Here is an 18899-nt window from a genome sequence, read left to right on the forward strand (position 1 = left end):
AAGAAGAAGAAGAAGAAGAAGAAGAAGAAGAAGAAGAAGAAGAAGAAGAAGAAGAAGAAGAAGAAGAAGAAGAAGAAGAAGAAGAAGAAGAAGAAGAAGAAGAAGAAGAAGAAGAAGAAGAAGAAGAAGAAGAAGAAGAAGAAGAAGAAGAAAAGACACAGCAGTAGCCTGGTAGCCTGGTGACTGACTGCAAGAGGGAAAGAAAACCAAGATCTCTGGTCAAATTTTACCAAAGAGGGAGGAGAGAGTCCTTCTTAATCTGTTGTACCCTACCTCCCAAGCCAGAATCGATTTCAATTTGTAGAGGTGCCAAGCAGCAGAAAAACAGAGTCCCCAGCAGGACAGCAAGAACTACTGCTGGGGTTTCTTAAAACTGAACCATGGAATGAAAAAGAACAGGAGGCTATGGACAAAGGGTGGGAGGACCAGCCCTCAGTCGCATGCCTTTGCTATCCTGCTACAGCAGAGGGGCCAGGTGGCTGATGCAGCTAACAACACTTTCATAAATGAGAGCGCTGGCACATCCTAGATATCTGATGTAATTCCCACTCTTCTTATATTTTGAGCTTCTTCCAACTCCAGGTTTCAAGGACTTACCTTCTACCTCTACGAAGACACTCTGTTAGCAAAATGTTGGCGGAACTGCTAAGGAGGAAGTACAACAGACTGACTGGGATGAAGACTGGTCCACACTTATCTACGCTGGGCCCAGAACCTAAGACTCATCCTACGTCTTAGACTTGCCTCAGCCTTCACTTATACCCCACTTGGGGCACATACTGCTTCAAAAAGGGATAGGTCTCCAATCTGTATGGCACATGGCATGGAAGGCACGCATCTTACTACTTTCCCAATATAGACAACAGACAAGACGCTGGTTTCATCTCCTTTCACCACTGAAGCTGCACTGGGCTTCACATTCCCTTACAGCCATCTCCCAAGAAAACATTACCAGTTGGTGCCACTACCTGAAATGTTGAAAATGGATTTCTTGTCACATGCCAAGAGTATCAAATGGAGCTGAGTTGTACAAGAGTAAAAGTGAGAGAAGAGCTGCCTTGGATTTGCAGTTTTAGGCCTAGGAACCCACTATTCTGATAGGAAATGCAGTCCCCTGTGGATCATGAGTCTAGGGATGAAAGTAGCAGAGTTGTACCTAACCATATCTCTAGGCACTTACCTAGACTGGCAAGAGGTGTCACTGGGGTCGGGACACTTGTTTTGAAGAGATCCAGAGGGTTGGTCTGCGGGACTACAGACTGTCCTGTGGGGGACGTCTGGCCTGGAGGTTCTGAGACGGGAGGAGCAAAGATGTCTGATGCAAGCAAGTCATTTGCTGAAGACTGACAGGGCAGGGAGGGAGGGAGAAGAGTCACTCAGCAACACAGAACACAGCCCCGATCTGTTTCCTACTCTTTACCCCAAATTTGAGTTCCACAAAAAGAAATTTTTTTTCCTATTACTGAGAAACAAGTACAACTGCCCCAAAATAAGTAAAATAAGAACTACGTAAGAGACCAAAAGGGAAGGATTAAATGATAAAGACTGCTACAATGGGTTGACTACTGGGACTTAGTGACTGATACAACCTAAGACTTGAAAAATGAAAACTCATTTCATTAACTTATTTGTATCAGTGTGGTCTCCTGACTGACTCGAGGCTTGAAGCTGAGAAAGAAAAGGTGACTACAAATAAGCCCCCTAAGTAATTTGGACCATCCCACTGGATCTAAATAAGTCTACACAGAAAAGATAAAGTTAATGATTAGGTAAAATTGCGTACTACTACGAGAGTTTTAAAAAGATAACCTATAGAAACTGCATTTGAATGAAGCTGGTATTAGTACATCTGCGAGCCTCTTTTAAGAAAACGGGTTATTGAGTCAATGTTTAAAAGAGGAGATAAGCTTGAGAGTTTTACACCACCACCCCCGTGGACATTAATGCAATAGGATGGGTGTGCACTGTGTGAGTTAGTGTGGGAAGGGACAAAGGGGGTCACGGCAACTCTTGCCCTCCCGTCCCAGAACACGACAATCAAACTTACCAGAGGCAGAGAAGCATAGCAGCATTAAAAATGGAAAAACTTGTGTTTAGTTTAGTAGTAAATGACAAGGCATGCAAAGGGAAAGCAGGTGTGACAAACACTGCTGAGAAACTTAGAAAGAATGGCTACTAGAGGAAGGCTCTCCTGCAGAACAGCTGTGCCTGATCCCACCTTCTATTTACAGCCACGCGGATACTATAAGAGCAGCAGAAAGAGCTTGCGTCACACCACCCTTTGGTACCGAGCATGCACTCTGCTAATGGAGATGTGGAGAAGACAATTCACCTTAGGAGTCCTTCTGCCTCTTCCTGGTTTGGTACTTTGTGGAGGTGGGATAATAGCTATGGAGTCATGTGGTGAGGACTGGACAGAGCTTTCCAAGTCCTGCTTTATGCCATTCGGTACAGAGAGTCCTGTGGGAGGGTTTCCCACAAAAGGGTTCGGGGAAGATTTGATATGGAAGCCGTTCTGTTCTCTTTCAGATACCCCATTTTGAGTTCTCACTGCTGGCTGGCTTTGCGTACTTGAAAAGGGCCATGGGCCTGCCTGAGCTTCCTGTTTGCCAGTCCGGTTAGAGATTTGGTCAAATTGCTGACCAAAGTAATCAACATCACCATTCTGGGGCCCATTACTCAGTGGAGTAGACACACTACTCAAATTCTCTTTCTTCTGATCTGCAGGTTTGAGAGAATCAAACGAAGAGGGTGTCGATTGGTCTGGCTGTGCAAAAGGATCATCACGGAAAGGATCAGGGTTAGGTGTGGGAAAGAAGTTGAGATTGGCGGAAAAGGCATTTTCAGGCAAGAAGGGTGCCTGAGGTTTTGGTCGAGGAAGAGAGGAGGAGGTGATGCCATTTGTTAAGAACGGATTTTCTCTTAAAGAATTCTGATTGGTGTCGATTTCAGAGTTTAGATCCACTAACAGGATATCTTTGCTTTCCTATCACATTTGGGAAGGAAAAAAAAAAAAAAGAAGAAGAAAGTGTTAGTCCATGTTACGACTTCAAATGAGTAAACTATATAAAATGACTAGGATCACTGAAATTCTCATTAGAATTTGGTCTCCATAAACTGGGTGGCTGTTCTCCCCCCATCACCTCCCAGAGAACATTTACTCACTGTGCACTGGATTTCCCTTCCCCTCCCTTACAACGCGCTCTTGTATTTCTCAACCTTGTTGCCCCTTCACTAAGTGAAATCTTACTTCCTGTTGATGACTTACTGCCTATTGTTTACTTCCTCTGCTCACCTTGTTCCCTACGTACAGACCATGGCTGGGTTCATTATCAGCCTTTCAATTCACACCTTTGATTTGTGTGTCACTCTAAATGATTATCCAAGTATGCTGCGTTTAAGATAAGAAATCACTCTGGAAGCCTAGCCGCAGCTTCACACACATGTATTACCTTCATCATACCCGAAGTCATTAGCATCTCCTCTCTAAATGAGTGAACGCATTGGCTGGCACTTTCATATTTTATAGTTCTAGCTGTGATAAAGTTGAAATGCATTTCCCTATAATTGGCCCAGATGCTTCCCTTGGAGGAAAAATGATTTCCCTTTGTATCTCAGCCTTCCAGTGTCTTATCCTTGCCACCCTAGTCTCTTCCTTGGCTATATCCTTCTTTGTCTATATCTTTCTATGATACTTAGAACTCTTGTCTCGTCTAATCTGTCACACGTTAATGTCTTGTGTTTAGATATATTTTTCAGTATATAGCTTACAGGTGCCTGTGCAGTGGAAGTAATCCCCATCCACTGAGTGTTAATTCAACTAATAACTTCCATTTATGTATAAGGTAAAGATGTGGGTTAAGTATCAATCTGAAAGACACAATCAAATGCCTACTCCACTAATTCTGTTTTTGCTATTTCCGTTATTTGGTTTCTCTATTGCTACATAATTTTTCTTCAGCATAAAAGCATAAAATTTGATAAATCTAATGTATTTTTATTCTAATTACTGAAGTAACTAATCATGATTCATCCTGGGATAGGTGTCTCATACTGACTTTTTTCTATTAATCCATTAAATACTCTATTATCCTAGCAATAGAAGATTATAAACAGTAGGGTGCCTAGCTGAAGCAGAAGTTAGAAGATACATTTAGCATTAACTTGAGCACAGCACTCAATTTTTGATCACTGGGACAACAACAAATTAAGGGAACATTAACCTTTCAAACTTGTAAGTACAGAAGGACTCAAGTAGGTCTTCTAAACTTGTAGAGAAAAGTGAAAGTTCAGATCCTACTTTGTGGCCAAAGAAAAGAAAGAAAAATCAGACTTAAATGGTATTCTGTTTTGGCTTCCATTACTATGAGCTATAAAAACACAATTTTTAAGAGTCAGATTTTCTCTTTATAATTAGAAGAATTTGTCACAAGAAACAGCTTGCAATTAAAACTTTTTTTTTTAATCAATGAAATGGATTGGAAGATCTCTTAATGAAGAGATGTTTTAAAAATCAAAAGGTTAGGTACAATGTATTACAAAGCTTGTGATTTTGATATTTATTTCTTTATGAGCCACCTCTACGTTAGAACAGATGGGTGTTCACAGCTGGCAGAGTTCTCCTTTTCAAATACTTCAGAAGTTCTTAGGACACCAAACAGGAGCCAAAAGTTACACCTCTGAATCGTCACCCTATAAGTAAAATGTATAAGCTTTCCTCAGGTTGGGGCTGTTGTTACTTCAAGGCTAAGTAAGAGTCTAGCTCAGAGATTACAGCTGGGAGGATGGGAAACTCTTTATCCACCCTCCTGGTGCTTTGTTGGCCTGTCCACTACACTCCCTTAGCCACCCTCTCAGCACTGGAGAGATAGTCCCTGGACCCAGGAAAGTGAAATTACAGTCCCTGTTCTTAAGGTGGTCCCAGAACGGGGAGGGACCTCCAGGCAATTAGGTGTGTGCATAAAGATGAGCTTTAAAGCCTGAGTTCCTTGTCTCCTTTCTTGCTGGTTCACCTCACACAACCATTCTAGCTTGCCAAATCCAGGACTTTCCTACTAAAAGTCATTCATTGGTGGCTTCCTGCTATTCCACAAAGGTATTAAACTTCTTTAAGACAGCTTCCAAAATGATCCACTATAGGTAGGATTCAGTTTGATTCTGACCTCAACACCATTTCAAAAACCCAGTTCAAATTCAGATTCTTTACAAGTGCCTTTTCCCAATTATTTTCTATTTCAACTTTACCCGTGTCCACCCTGTGGCATCACATGGGTTGCACACAACCATATACATGATACTTGAACTTTGTAACCCGATCTTACCCTGTATCAGATTTAATCTCCTTGATGGCAGATCATGGCTTACATTGTTCTCATACTAACCAAGCTTTCAAATGGCCAAGTTTTTAATGTTAAAAGGGATTTCTCTCTCCCCACCCCCTCGCTGAAATAGTACAGAAGGATGATGCTCAAGCAATTTTCAAATAAAATCATGTTCTAATGGATACCACTTACTTTGCAACATGAGCATTGTGTGATTATTTGAAATGCGTGAAAGTCTCACTACCAATTCTGGGGAAACTACGGTCAACAGAATCACTAATGAACTCTAGTTTTTCGATTTTTCTCACTTCACACCTTGTAGAGCAATTGTTTTGGTTTAAAGTCAACAAAAGCACAAGAACAGGACTTCATTGCCTCTTTCTCTGTAATTCCAGTTCATATTTTGGGTACTTCCACCCTCCCAGTATATCCCTTTGAATATTGTACTTGGAAGGATATCAGTTACCTTTGAGAAGAGACTACTAATAGAAGAGAGGGCAGAATTGTAGGAACTCAACAACTCACAGAGCAAGGACAGACCTTTCAGGGTCACCTAATGTAGTATTTTACAAAACTTCAGCCTCTGAATGACAGCAAACATTAAAAAGAATGAAGAGCCAGGCATGGCGTCTCATGCCTAGGATCCCAGCACTTGGGGGCTGAGGCAGGAAGATTGCCTGGAGGCCATCCTGGGTTACACAGTGAGTTCAAGTCCAGCCTGGACTACAAAGCAAGATCCTATCTCAAAAAAGAAAAGAAAGCAAGGTTCTATAGACAAGTCAGCCAGGACTCAGTTTTTAAATGGGAATTAAATCAGTTACTTGCTGCACATTTTGCAGAGCCTTACATGACCCTCCCCAGTGGTGGGGTCCCCATGCGGAGGGGCCATGATGAGCAGGAAGCCCTTGCTCTCCGCTCAGCTGGCCCATGTGTTTCTTACATGCCTATTTTTTCTGAAGTACGCTGGGAAGTAAGAATCTTACCCAGTCTCCAACTTGCTGCTTGAATTCTTGAGACCTCGGTCTTGTAGACGTGCTTGATAATTTTCTGACATAAGAGCCTCCTCACAACATTTTCCTCATAGTCTAAACTAACTCTGTTTGTATAGTTACTGTTTTCTCATCCGTCATGTTCAAGTCTAGAAACTCCCTTCCTAGGGATTCTTAGACCCCCTAAAGCACGTAAGTGCCCTGTACCTGGCACTAGCTAATAGGCTTTGTGATGTTTTAATGCTGGTCTCCCTGCTAGACAGTGTATCCCAAGATGTCATGTGACTTGCTTGGGGGCTTTGCCAAGAGCAGGAACACAAGAAGTTGTTAATAAATAGTATAAGTTGCCAGGGGTCTTTCAAACTTACATGGATACTTTCATTTGTGGCTTGTTTTAGAAGGTCTGAAGCTCAGGGCTTTAGTCTTGAATCTGGACATCTTTTTTGGGAAAATGAGATTTTTTTTCTCTGAACCTACTACTTTCTTGCCCATAGAGAAAACATTGCTCTATTTTCACAGTTTAGGTACAGATACTGTAATGATGTATTAAAAACGAGCAGCTTTCTATGAAGGACATACTTCGTTTGCACATAACTGAGTCTTTTGTTGATGTTTTACTTCATAATATGTTTATGTCACTAAATTACAATAGAAAGTGGGGGGAAAAGTGAAGAGGCCAAGAAGCTTTACGATTAACAAGCAACAATCATACTGTCTTCAGGTAGGCTTATACCGAGAATTATTATTCAGCTTCTCCTCCTGCTCCTCTATCAAGAAAGATCACATTGCCTGACCTATTGCTCAGATTCAACCTCTAAGCGACATTAACATATCTGATAGTTTCCCCTGGTGACTTAAGATTTATATTTAGTCTGGCGACCATTTACATTTTATGTGGAAAAATCAGCAGTCATCTTCCAGATTTCAATGAGACGCTCAAGACTTCTGGTTAAAGGCCAATTTTGAATGATAGATGTCATTTCCATTACATTGCAAATTTAAAAACAAGCACTTACTGTTGGACTATTTAGGTCAGGAGGTGTAGACATGTCCCCAAACAATTCCATCTGGTCAACACCCTTAAAAAAGTATTTGGATTAGATTGAGATGTGTCCACTAAGAAGGATTACTTTGTATATTGTTGCAGTTTTCAGTTTCCTATACTAAGGGATTTTTATTTGTAGGATGAGGCAGGAAGATCACCATGAGTTCCAGGCCAGTCTAGGCTACATAGTGAGTTCAAGGTCAATCTGAACTATATGGCAAAACTCTGTCTCAAAGAACCAGAACCAAAACCAAAACAAAAGGCCCACAATTGGATTTTCACTTAACTCATGCAGACTTGATATTGAGTTGTTTAGGTCAGGAGGTGTAGACTTATCCCCAGGCAAATGAATCTGGGTCCACACCCTTAAAAATATTTGCATTCATTTCAAGATTATTCTGTATATTGACATAAATGTTACTCTAATGTTTAGGAAAATACTTGTTGCAATTGGCTTTTCATACACATTCAATACAAATTTGGCATGAACAACATCTCCGGAAAGTAGAGCCTATGTTTAGGTGAATAAGATTTATAAAATATCACATACATACCAATTTCAGTTTGTTATCTTGGTCATCAAGAGTCATGAGTGCCTCACTTCCATTCTGAAAAAATGACAAATATTTAAAGGTAGTTGTTAAGTTTTCCCCACAAAATTTATTTTGCTAACGTGGTGGTTTTATTAGGCAGTTGTGATTTTGGTGTCGATCCTGTCACTACACATCATCCATAAGCAGAGAGCACATTAACATGCAGCCAACAGGAGACAGTGCTCAGGCAGGTCTCCAACAAGAGCTCACACATATCATACCCACAATCGCAAGAAGTAAAGATGTGGTTTTACCTCGATTGCTTTGTTGGCTTCTTCGGCCTATAAAGAAAGACACAGTTTCAATGAAGTATTTGTAGTTAAACAAGGTAAAATAAAAGAACAAATATACTTATAATCTCAGAGGCATAAGGCAAGAGCTTGTGTATATCACCTACCGGTACAGTCCCTTCCCCTTTTCATATAGATACTGGATTTGAATAGAATTACTAGATTTGAACTGGATTTTCCTATGAATTCCTTATAACTGATACAAAATTTTTATGGAGAAAAGATAAGAGGCGGAGCTGGAAATGAGCAGCACTGCACTACCGGCAAGAGCAGACAAGTCTGTACTCTGAAGTTCTCAGAGGCTGAGTCTTCAGACAGGCCATATATGCACATAGCTACAAGCATCCTGGATATGGTTTAAATTCAACAGAGCCTCTATCAAGTAGTACTTACCTTTTTCTTTTCCTCTTCCTTTTTCTTTACATTATAGATAACTTGAAAAAGGTCTTTAAGATCAACGACCAATGGCTCAGCCTAAAGCAAGAGAAAATATCATCAGTATTTTACTTAATTCTAATTATTCTCTTCTGTGTCTCCATTAGTTCGCCTTAGTATTCATTTCCTTTTTTTTCTCTTAAAACTCCTTCCTCCCTTCCTCTGGTTTATAGGGATTCCCTCCTCTCCACACACACTGTCATTAAAACCCTCAGATACATAAAGGGCAGAAGGATTAGTAAGTACTTGGTAAAACAAGAGTTAGCATGTTACCATGACTATTTTCAATGTTCCTTGTAGCTTCTGGGAATGATTCACTGTTGTTCTAGGATAGAATTTTTTTTTTTAGTACCGAGGATCGAACTTGGGACCTTGCACTTGAGAGGCAGGTGGCAGAACCACTGAGCTAAATCCCAAGCCTGCTTCACTGTAAAATCAGCGTTGACCTTATAACAAAGTTCATTCTTATGTCTTTGTGCAACACACAACTTTGGGAGTTGGTGACATTTTAAAAAGATATTTTAAAGCTGGGAGTGGCTGTATATGCCTGTAATAATTTCAGCACTTGGAAGCTGAGGCGGGAGGTTCACCATGAGCTTGAGGCCAGCCTGGGCTATAGGCAAACTTCTGCTTCAAAACTTGAAAAGAAAAAAACCAAAAAACCAAAACAAAACAAGATGGTTATTCTCTGAGATCAAATATTTTACTCTCCTGTCAGGCACAGTGGTGCACACCTGTAATCCCAGCCCTTTTGGGGGCTGAGGCAGGAGGATTACCTGGGCCATATAGTGAGTTCAAGGCCAGCCTGAGCTACATGAGACCAGCCTCAAAACAATGTACTCTCCTACATTCAATTGTTTCCAGCAAGTTTTCAAGTTCAGTTTCAGACACTCCTACTCTCCACAGAGGACCGGTCCCCCAGGCTGACATCAAGACTCGGAGCTTACCTGTTGCCCAGTTTTTATGGCAAAAAACTGGTGCTGGCCTTCTCCACCACACACATAACCGAATGCCCGGTTGTCTGTCACATCTCGAGCAATGAAAGAAATTTTATTTACTGGATGTTCATGCTCTATTACCTGGAAGAAGAACATAAAGAATGATTTATTGAGAAAACAAGAACAGGGCTGGGGTAGTGGGAAAACAAGAGTTGAGAGCTGAAGGGGTAACAACGGACTAGGGGAGGAGAACCTGAGGACCTGAAGGCCACGCGCTCCGGGGCTCAGTCCCTAGTAAGACTGGTGGGCTGTGCATATCAGGTAATGGACCCTTCTCGGAAGGAAGGAAGAGTAACGGGAGATCTTCCACAGGGTCTCCATGAAGCCAAGTATGGCCCAGCAGTGCAAAGGAGCACAAATGAAGCTAGAAGTAGAGGAATTTTACTTTACGCTTAGTGAACAAAAAAATACCCCTGAAGACCTGAGGATCTTAGATAAGAATCAAAACCAGAACCAAACAGGCAAAAGTGTTCCTATGTGTTAAAACAATAACAACCACCAAAAAACAACAGAGGCTACATCTGTGGAGTGAGGAAGCAGGGAAAAGACAGATAATAATAATAAAAAGCTAGATGCATTAGGGTAATATTGAAGCTGTAGGTTAGCTGATGAAATAAAATGTGATCAATAGATTAAAATGAGTTTCATGCATATAGACCTATGAAAGCATCACTAGCAAGACTTTAGAATTTATCTAGTTTTGTATATCTAAGGTCCAAAACAAATACCCATGTGATGTTTGTAGCATACGTGTGCTCATAGCTACATTCACGTCTCTTATATGACATGAATTTCAAAGTAAAGTACCTTGACTCACCACTTGCTATTCTGTTTTCTTCCTGTTACTTTGGGAGAGGCAATACATGCTACTATTTTTTTTCCTTACAGATATTTGACAAGGAAAAAAGAAGCTAAAAAAGTAGCACATTACCAGAGTCAGATAGGAATCAGTGAATATCAATTTTTTTATCATGATCTTAAAAAACTATATTTTCACTTGCTAATCTACTTCTCAACGCATGTCCTAATAATACTGTACCTTTTTTACATAGCATATTTTAATTATTAATGACATATTTCACACTTGGTATTGCTAATCTTTCTCAACGCATGTCCTAATAATACTGTACCTTTTTTACATAGCATATTTTAATTATTAATGACATATTTCACACTTGGTACAATTTTTGAATGATTTCTTCCTATTTCACAATATCTGTTGTTCTTTTAGGTCCTTATTTATACTTTCAGTTTCTCACAGCAGAGAGATAGTGTGATATTTACACATGTGGGTTAGATTTATTTCACTGAAGCGTATGGTTTCAAGGTGCATCCATTGACTTAGAAATGTCTCGAGTTTATCTGTCTTTATGGCTGAATAGAACTCCACATTCAAGGTGCCCATTGACTTAGAAATGTCTCGAGTTTATCTGTCTTTATGGCTGAATAGAACTCCACTATTATATTTTTAAAACACATCTTTTTTTTTATCTATTCATCAGTTGGTGGGCATTTGGGTTGTTTCCAACATTTAATTATTACAAACTGTGCCACTATAAACATGGTTGCAAGTATATTGCTGTGGTATGATGCTTTTAAATCTTCTGGGAAGATACCTATAAGAGGAATAGCTGGGTCAAATGGGACTTCTAGTCCTAGTTTTTTGAGGAATCTCCACACTAAATTCCACAATGGTTGCACTAGTCTACACTCCTACCAACAGTGGAGAAGTGTTCCTTTTACCCCACAGTATCTCCAGCATTTGTTGTTGGTTGATTTCTTGATAATAGCCATTCTTTTCTGGAGTGAGATGGACTTCCAAGTGTTGTTTATATAGATTTAATTAAATCCCAATCTAAATGCATTAGCATACCTCATAGACCTAGAGAAATCAATCCTAAAATTCATTTGGAATCAGAGGAGACCTAGAATAGCAAAAACAATTCTGTACAACAAAGACAAGTCAGGAGGCATCACAGTTCCTGACTTGAAATCACACTACAAAGCTTCTGTAATGAAAACAGCATGGTACTAGCAAAAGAATAGATCTGAACATCAATGGAACAGATTAGACCATGCAGAAAGAACCCCAAATACATTCAGCCACATTGTCTTTAACAAAAGGAACAAACACATTCACAGGAAGAAAGATAGCCTCTTTAATAAATAGGACTGGAAAAACTGTTTTCTACATGTCAAAGACTAAAACTAGACCCATGTTTCTCACCATTCACTAAACTAAAATCAAAATGGATCAAAGATCTAAATATTAGAAACACTAAATCTGCTGGAAGAGAGAATAAGTAGAATGCTTGAGAACAGGGAAGTAGGCAAAGACTTCATGAACAAAACCCAGACCACATGGGAAATACTACAAAGAATCAACAACTGGGACCTCATCTTATTTAAGAAGCTTTTGCACAGCAAGAGAACCCAACAGCGTTAAAAGACAACCCACAGAGTGGGGAAAAAAATTATAGCCAGTGGTCCCTCAGACAAAGGACTAATATCTAGAATATATAAAGAATTAAAAAAAGTCAGCCCACCCAAATTTAAAGACCCAATCCAAAAATGGACATCCGGGATGAATAACACACTTCTTAGATGAAGAAGTAGAAACAGCAAATAGATACAGGAAAAAATGTTCAACAACACTGAGTGTCAAGTCTTACCCCAGTTTTTTCATCAATTATTTTTATCCCAGACAGGGAAATGTTGACCCAAATCCTCTGCTTGTGTTGTCCCTGAGAACGACCAGCTGCTGCCATGCCCTGATGAGATTGGGAAAGCAAGAAAAATCTAATTAAATATCTTACAATATTTCTAGTACTAAAAAATTTTAAAGATAGCACTGTTTTCAGCTTGGTTTGCCATGTATGAGAAGATCAGATACCTTTTATCAAGGATAACAGAAAACATTGAGCAAGACGACCCGTAGTTAGCAAGACAGACTAGAACACGTTACCCTAATTCTCATGGCCTCAGAACAGTTATGGTAGAGATAAGGCGGCTGGCTTAGAAGAAGAGATGTTCCTGCTAAGCCTTGCATTTTTTAATGAGTATTACTTATAAAAGAGGTTCACATAATAATAACATATAATTGCGCACAACTTTTACAGTTATTGAATGAGGGAAACTGTACCAAGAGGCTTGGTTCATCCAAGGGTTGAGTCTGTCAGAATGAGAAGTCATCTAGAGACCTGCTAGCCTGCGTTAGACTGGGTCTCTAGAATAGAACTTGAAATACGCAAATGTGGGGCTTCTCAGAAAACAAGACTGAATCAATTACATAATTAAAACAGTTTTTCAAATGTCTGAGATACAGCTTAAAAAAGAACTTCCCGGGCAGAGGATTTAGCTCAGTGGCACTGCATCTGCCTTCAAAGTGCAAGGCCTTGAGTTTGATCCCTGGCACTGGGCGGCGGGTAGGGGAAGCTTCCCTCTTTTGGACTTAGGCTTAAAATACAGATAAAGTATTCTTTTACCTTGAGTTTCATCATAGAATCTTGGCTCATTTTATCCCCTCGTGCATCGGGCACATCATCAATACCGATTAGTTTGCCTTTGTATTTTACACCATCACCCTTGAACCTGGCCAAGAGATACTCATCTGTCTTTTCAGAGCCTAAGAGAAGCGAGAAATGCAGGGTAAAGTTTATATTTAGATACCAGTCCTAGGAAAAGCCAAATGTGCTCCAACTCTTAAAAAATTCAGTAGTATAAATCTTGATCATATCAGAAGCAATCATATGTGGAATTATCCTGTTTTATTCTTTTTGCTTTTGAGCAAAATCTCTGTAATAGTGATTATGGAGTGAGCTTAGAGATACAAAATTGACTATGGCAAACTCACAGCAGTATGTGGTGGGATTTGGGGATAGACTTTGTCCAAATGTTTTTAAGGTATGTAAACAAGATGACATGTATTTTTCAATGAAAGAAAAAATTAGCAACCTCACAACTTACTAGCATTTTGATCTATTGGTTATGCAGAAAGGAACTGTGAGTGAATTTTTGTGACTTTCTTTGGGTCTGTGCAGCTCTGTTCCCACAGCTCTAGAGTCTCAGTGAAAAAAAAAGCACAGCATGGCGTGTTCTTTCACTCCGTATCATTAAGGACTCTGACACTTTCTACTGGTGCCTTACGTCAAAAGAAATGGGTCTAATGAGAACAACCTTTATTTTTAAAAATTGGTGACTTCAATGAAAAAAACAGTAAATAGATTATGGAAAGCTAACCATATAATAATTAATGGTAGTATTACTAGCTGAATTAGAAGCTTTGCAAGTTTCCCAGTGGAATCTAAATTGGTGTCATCACAGACTCAGAGATAAGTCTTATTATATGTGGGGCTAACCAATCTTTTCTTCCAAAGTCCAACTTTCTGGTTTAGGAGAGATTCAGCTAAGCTAATGTTGTGGCTAGGCAAGAGGCAGCTCGAACTTCACCTGAAGTGTCACATTTCTCCAGAAGTAATCCCCCCTACTGCCTTTCAGTGATCCCAAGAGGATTTTGTTCCATACCTTTCTTCTTTTCCTTCTTTGATGGTGCTTTTGGTGCAGCCTGTTGGTCCGGCTGACCATTGGTTGTGCTTGTTTCCACTTCGTTGGACATGGCAACAAGGCAAGCAGCAAGTCCCAGCGCCAGCAGCAGACTCTCAGTAACACCAGGTGATTCCTGACGGCTGAGTCTCAAATGAACATAACCTGTGGTACACACCTGTGGGCAAAGATGAGAGGCATAAAGAGATCAAAACAGGGCTGGGGATTTAGCTATGTGGTTTCGACACAAGGACCTGAGTTCAATCCCCAGTACCAGAAAAAAAAAAAAAAGAGAGAGAGAGAGATCAGAACATAGCAAAAGCAGACTTAAGCCACATAAGTCTACAACTAGTGATTCTCTTCCATAGTTCTGTGGCCTCGTGTTGGTCCTTCTCTAAGAGACTGAGCACTGGGCCCAGGGGAGTGAGTAGGACTGTTTCCTGGGAAAGCAAAGTAAGCATACTAGATTTTTCTTGAAGCACTCCATATCTGCTAATTTTAGTGATTATCAAGCTCCACAGCTTGTATTAGAATTTGGCATAAATATCTAGTATTAAGGCTAGGGATCAAAAACTTGCTGGTTTCATAGCAAAGCAGAAATATGTTGAACTCTTGTTTTGGTTTTTTTGAGACAGGGTTTTGCTCTGTAGCCCAGGCTGGCCTTGAACTCGAGGTGCTCTTCCTGCCTCTGCCTCCCACGTGCTAGGGTTGCGGGTGTGTGCCACCATGCCGGACTAAGTATGTTGAATTGTGAGGCCGATAAGATTGCAACTAGCATCTCAAAGTGGACATGATAAATTCCATTTATTTGCAAAAGTGCTTAACTATGAAGGCAGTGACAAGAGCGGGCTATGGCCTCACGATGTAGCTCGGTGGCAGAGCACTTGGCTGCCTGGGTTTGGTTCTAACCCCAGCACCACAAAAAACAAAACAAAAAAGCTAGTTATGAATTTTATCTTATTCATATTGAAAGTATTTTTTTAAAATATTAGAATTCTACTTCTGATCTCCAGTCCTTTCTGAAGCTTTAAAAGATGTTCATTTTTGACAAGGACACTTAAATGTACCCAAGAAAGAATGAACTTATGAGGACCAATTGTGCAATTCATTGACTAGAAATACTTCTATGCTATTATTTAGCACTACCATCCTCAAAATAGTTGTTATGACCTATCGTAAAGCTCCCGCTCATAGCACAATAGGTAAAGGAGAAGGCACAGAGTGAGAAGGGGCTTTCCAGGCTGTTGTGTCAGTCCCATAAAACCATCTCTGGGCTAGAAAACTCCCCCACTACAAAAGATGCAGCATTTAATTGGAGGGCCAGGCCCACAGCATAGGAATGTATGCTGTTTATTAGATATCTAAGGATAAAAAGTCAGGTCTCAAGTTTTTGTTCAGACAATTTAAAATGCATTTAGAATGCTTCATAAATGTCAGTGTGGTTTCTTGAAGGTCAGTACTTAATTTCTGCCCCTTAGAGTTTTTAAATAGTCTTAACATTTAAACACATACACACATACATGCATACAGGAATGCATGTGATCTACATGTAATTAATGTTACTTGAATTGTTTCACTTTGAGATTCAGTACTAATTTTGCTCAAACACACCTCACTGATAGGTAGTCAGGGTGGTGCACACCTATAGTCCTTGCTTTTCGGGAGGTTGAGGCAGGTGGATCACTTAAATCCAGCAATTTGAGAGCAGCCTGGGCAACAGAGCAAGATGCAGAGTCAAACATAGAAGTTGAATGTGATGGTGCATGCCTGCGAAAGCCCAGGGCGGTGGGGAGGAAGGGAATGGATCTGAGGTGCAGAGACTTACACAGGGGAAGGTGATATGAAGGTGCAGGTCTCTGGGACAATGCATCTACATACCAAGGAAAGCCAAATATCGCCAACACCCCCAGAAGCCAGGAGAGAAGCATCCATCAGGCTGTCCCTCAGAGCTTCTAGAAGGAAGCAACCCTGTGATGTCCTGATCTTGGCCTTCTTGCCTTTAGGGCAGTGAGAGAATGAATTTCTCTTGTTCTTAGCCACCCGGTTTATGATGATTTTACAGCAGCTCGAGGAAATTCGTATTTCACCTCCAGCTTGCATGCCTCGATTGGTTTCAATGGTCCCTAAATTTTGTTTCTTGGCAACACGATCAGTAAGTCTCCTAGTCCTAATTGTTCTCTTCTAATTTGTAGCTTCAAGTCTGTCTTGTTAAGGTCCATGTTACACTGACCTTGTTCTCCAGTGCAGATGTTGACAGCAGAGGCAAGATGGCTAAGAACCAGGAGGAATCATTGACTAAAAAACGACCCAGGCATAAGAAGCTTTTGCCACATGAAGTGGGCACCTGGCATTATACTTTCTTACACGATATTACTTCTAACAAGAGAAGACTTAGCTCATTAAATTTGGCAATTTTTATTCTAAAGTGAGAATATTTTAAAGGACTTTGAGAAGCACCACGAAGCATTTTAGCAGACTTGGGAAGGGAATGGTGGATTGTGCATGTGGTCATAAAAATAATATGACACATAACAAGCTATGACACTAGGTATCAAACCTAGTGTTGGCAGACTGGGCCACTTGGAAGGGCTTTAGTTGAGTGGCGCTACCTTGCTATAAATTTTTACAGCACACACTTCTCTCTCCACACACTAAGTACAACTTTCAAAGCACTGAAAGTTAAGTGTTTTGTTTCCTTAAACTATATAGTTCATTATTTGTAATTGAACAAGCTAAAAGGGACAAGGTAGAAAAAAGGAGAAAAGTTTCCTTAATGCAAATGTAATGAAAAAAATGGATGTGTGTGTTGAGTTGCAATCATAAGAGTAAACTGGAGGCCATGCAGTTGAAAAATATATCTATATTCTCTGAAATGACTGGTAGGTAGACTTCCCATAGGCCCCATAAGACACCAAAACAAACTCCTTTCCAAAACAAACATTAAAGACTTACTGAAATAATTTAACAGAAGTGTGCATACAGTTTTGCACATACTAGAAGGATAAATATCACCTTTTTCAAAGGGCCCCAAGTTGCCACCTGGCATGCTTGAGATAGAAGGCTTGCTTATAGTCTCAGATCCCTCTGTAGAAAATAAACTTAATTCAACACTCAAATGCACAGTCCTTCCAAAAATGTCACAGAATTATCATCTGTGCCCAAAAAAACATCTAAAAGATTTTATAATGAACTGATTTGGAAAGAGAAGAGGACTGGAAAAGTGATCTGATGGCCAAAAGATGTCCTAAGAATTTCCTTTGATTGCCTTCGCAAACTGAGGAATTGCTGAAGAAAGCATCTAGATTGCATTACGTTATGCAGTTTGTTTCAAAACTCTGTACATAAAAACTTCTTACAGAGAAGAACAGTGAGTGTGGGACAAAGAGGAAGAAGTCAGTCCTCTTTTCCTGGTTGAGTCATGGGCCCTTCTGGTTGAGAAGCACAAAATTAGTCACCACTCACGAGGGGGCCAACACGGGATGGTAAATCAAACCTCTCAAATACACACAGGGTCACATAAACAGTTCCCTATCTAAACACTGGGGGCTTGTTCTTCTCTTTGTCCAGGACAGGCTGTTTTCCTTCATTAGAAGATTAAAAAGGGACATAGCACGACATACGGAAAAAAGGAGAACCTAAAGTTATTTTGTATTTTTGACTTTAGGGCTTCATTTAAAACAGGTATGAATGCAACTTTGTTAAATTAATATAATTAGCTTCCATTTGAATGAAGATATCGGACTTGGATTTTGGACTTGAAACAAATCTTCTTGAAAAACTGTGAGGTTTTCTCCCATCTGTGGCACTGGGTCGGGGGTGGTCAGATGACCAGGAGAGTTCCGGGAGCTTGCGACATCTTTCCTGGTTTTGGAAAAGACTCCGGGAGGTGTACACCAGGAGGCTGCATGAGTCATCTTTGAATGACTATGTTCTTTGTACTAATAAAACTCATCTAGTCTCTGTTAAGTTCTTAAGAGTAATTCTTGTAAAATATTTAGTATTATGCATGTTGGAAAAGCCAGCATGGTGGACAACAGTCATTGTAGGCTCGATAGGCCCAAATTTGGCTGACAGTTTCTTTTACCTGCTTACCCTTCTTGCCAGTGGGACTACATCAATGGCAGCAATAGTACTACTTAATGATTCCAGGGTTCTGAAGCAATATCATGACACAAGGTTTCCCCTGTTCTCCCTGTCTCCTAAGCTTATCTTCCTACCCTAATTAAACAGAAGGTGGGAATTTGCTTGGTCAGTCTGAAAGTCTGTTAAAAGGAATAACAAGTTAAGAATCTAACTGTAGCCTTATTCCACAGATGACAGGTAATATAATTTTAAAGTGAAGAGGAAAGGGAAAAGCACCTAATACAACAAGCCCTCCTTATGTCCAGGTTCCACATTTGTGAGTTCAAAAAACTGGAGTCCAAGAATATTTGGAAAAATAAAGCTTCTGTATTGAATGTTTACACATGTTTTCTCTTATCATTATTCCTTAGCCAAAAGACTTAGAACAGCTACTTACATTGCATTTACACTGTGTTAAGGACAATGAATACTTAAGTGATTTAAAGTATATATGAGATTGCACAGATTATATTCTATAAGATACTCAAGCATCTAAGGATATTAGTTGCCAGTGAAGACCTACAGATTCAGAGGGATGACAGCATGGTATACGTTTATACTGAA

At 40.0% G+C, this 18899-nt stretch overlaps 1 protein-coding gene across 4 annotated transcripts in view; it reads right to left on the reverse strand.

Moving 5' to 3' along the window:
* Positions 1–18899, reverse strand: part of Dab2 (DAB adaptor protein 2) — a 50724-nt gene that overhangs the window by 8534 nt on the left and 23291 nt on the right. The window contains exons 2-11 of one of the 4 annotated variants that reach the window (XM_010607765.1): positions 14196–14391; positions 13157–13296; positions 12344–12442; positions 9621–9752; positions 8632–8712; positions 8203–8229; positions 7910–7963; positions 7327–7389; positions 2333–2986; positions 1181–1343 (exon numbers count right to left, since the gene is read on the reverse strand). In XM_010607765.1, the coding sequence (XP_010606067.1) occupies positions 1181–1343; positions 2333–2986; positions 7327–7389; positions 7910–7963; positions 8203–8229; positions 8632–8712; positions 9621–9752; positions 12344–12442; positions 13157–13296; positions 14196–14286 (1504 nt within the window). In that variant the 5' untranslated portion in view covers positions 14287–14391. Of the gene's footprint in view, positions 1–1180; positions 1344–2332; positions 2987–7326; positions 7390–7909; positions 7964–8202; positions 8230–8631; positions 8713–9620; positions 9753–12343; positions 12443–13156; positions 13297–14195; positions 14392–18899 lie in introns of those variants that run through there. The other 3 variants (XM_019205072.1, XM_019205073.1, XM_019205074.1) reach the window with 3 other exon arrangements.

Source organism: Fukomys damarensis, unplaced genomic scaffold, assembly GCF_012274545.1.
Source record: "Fukomys damarensis isolate Sample0158 unplaced genomic scaffold, DMR_v1.0_HiC HiC_scaffold_1, whole genome shotgun sequence".
Taxonomy (NCBI): Eukaryota; Metazoa; Chordata; class Mammalia; order Rodentia; family Bathyergidae; genus Fukomys; species Fukomys damarensis.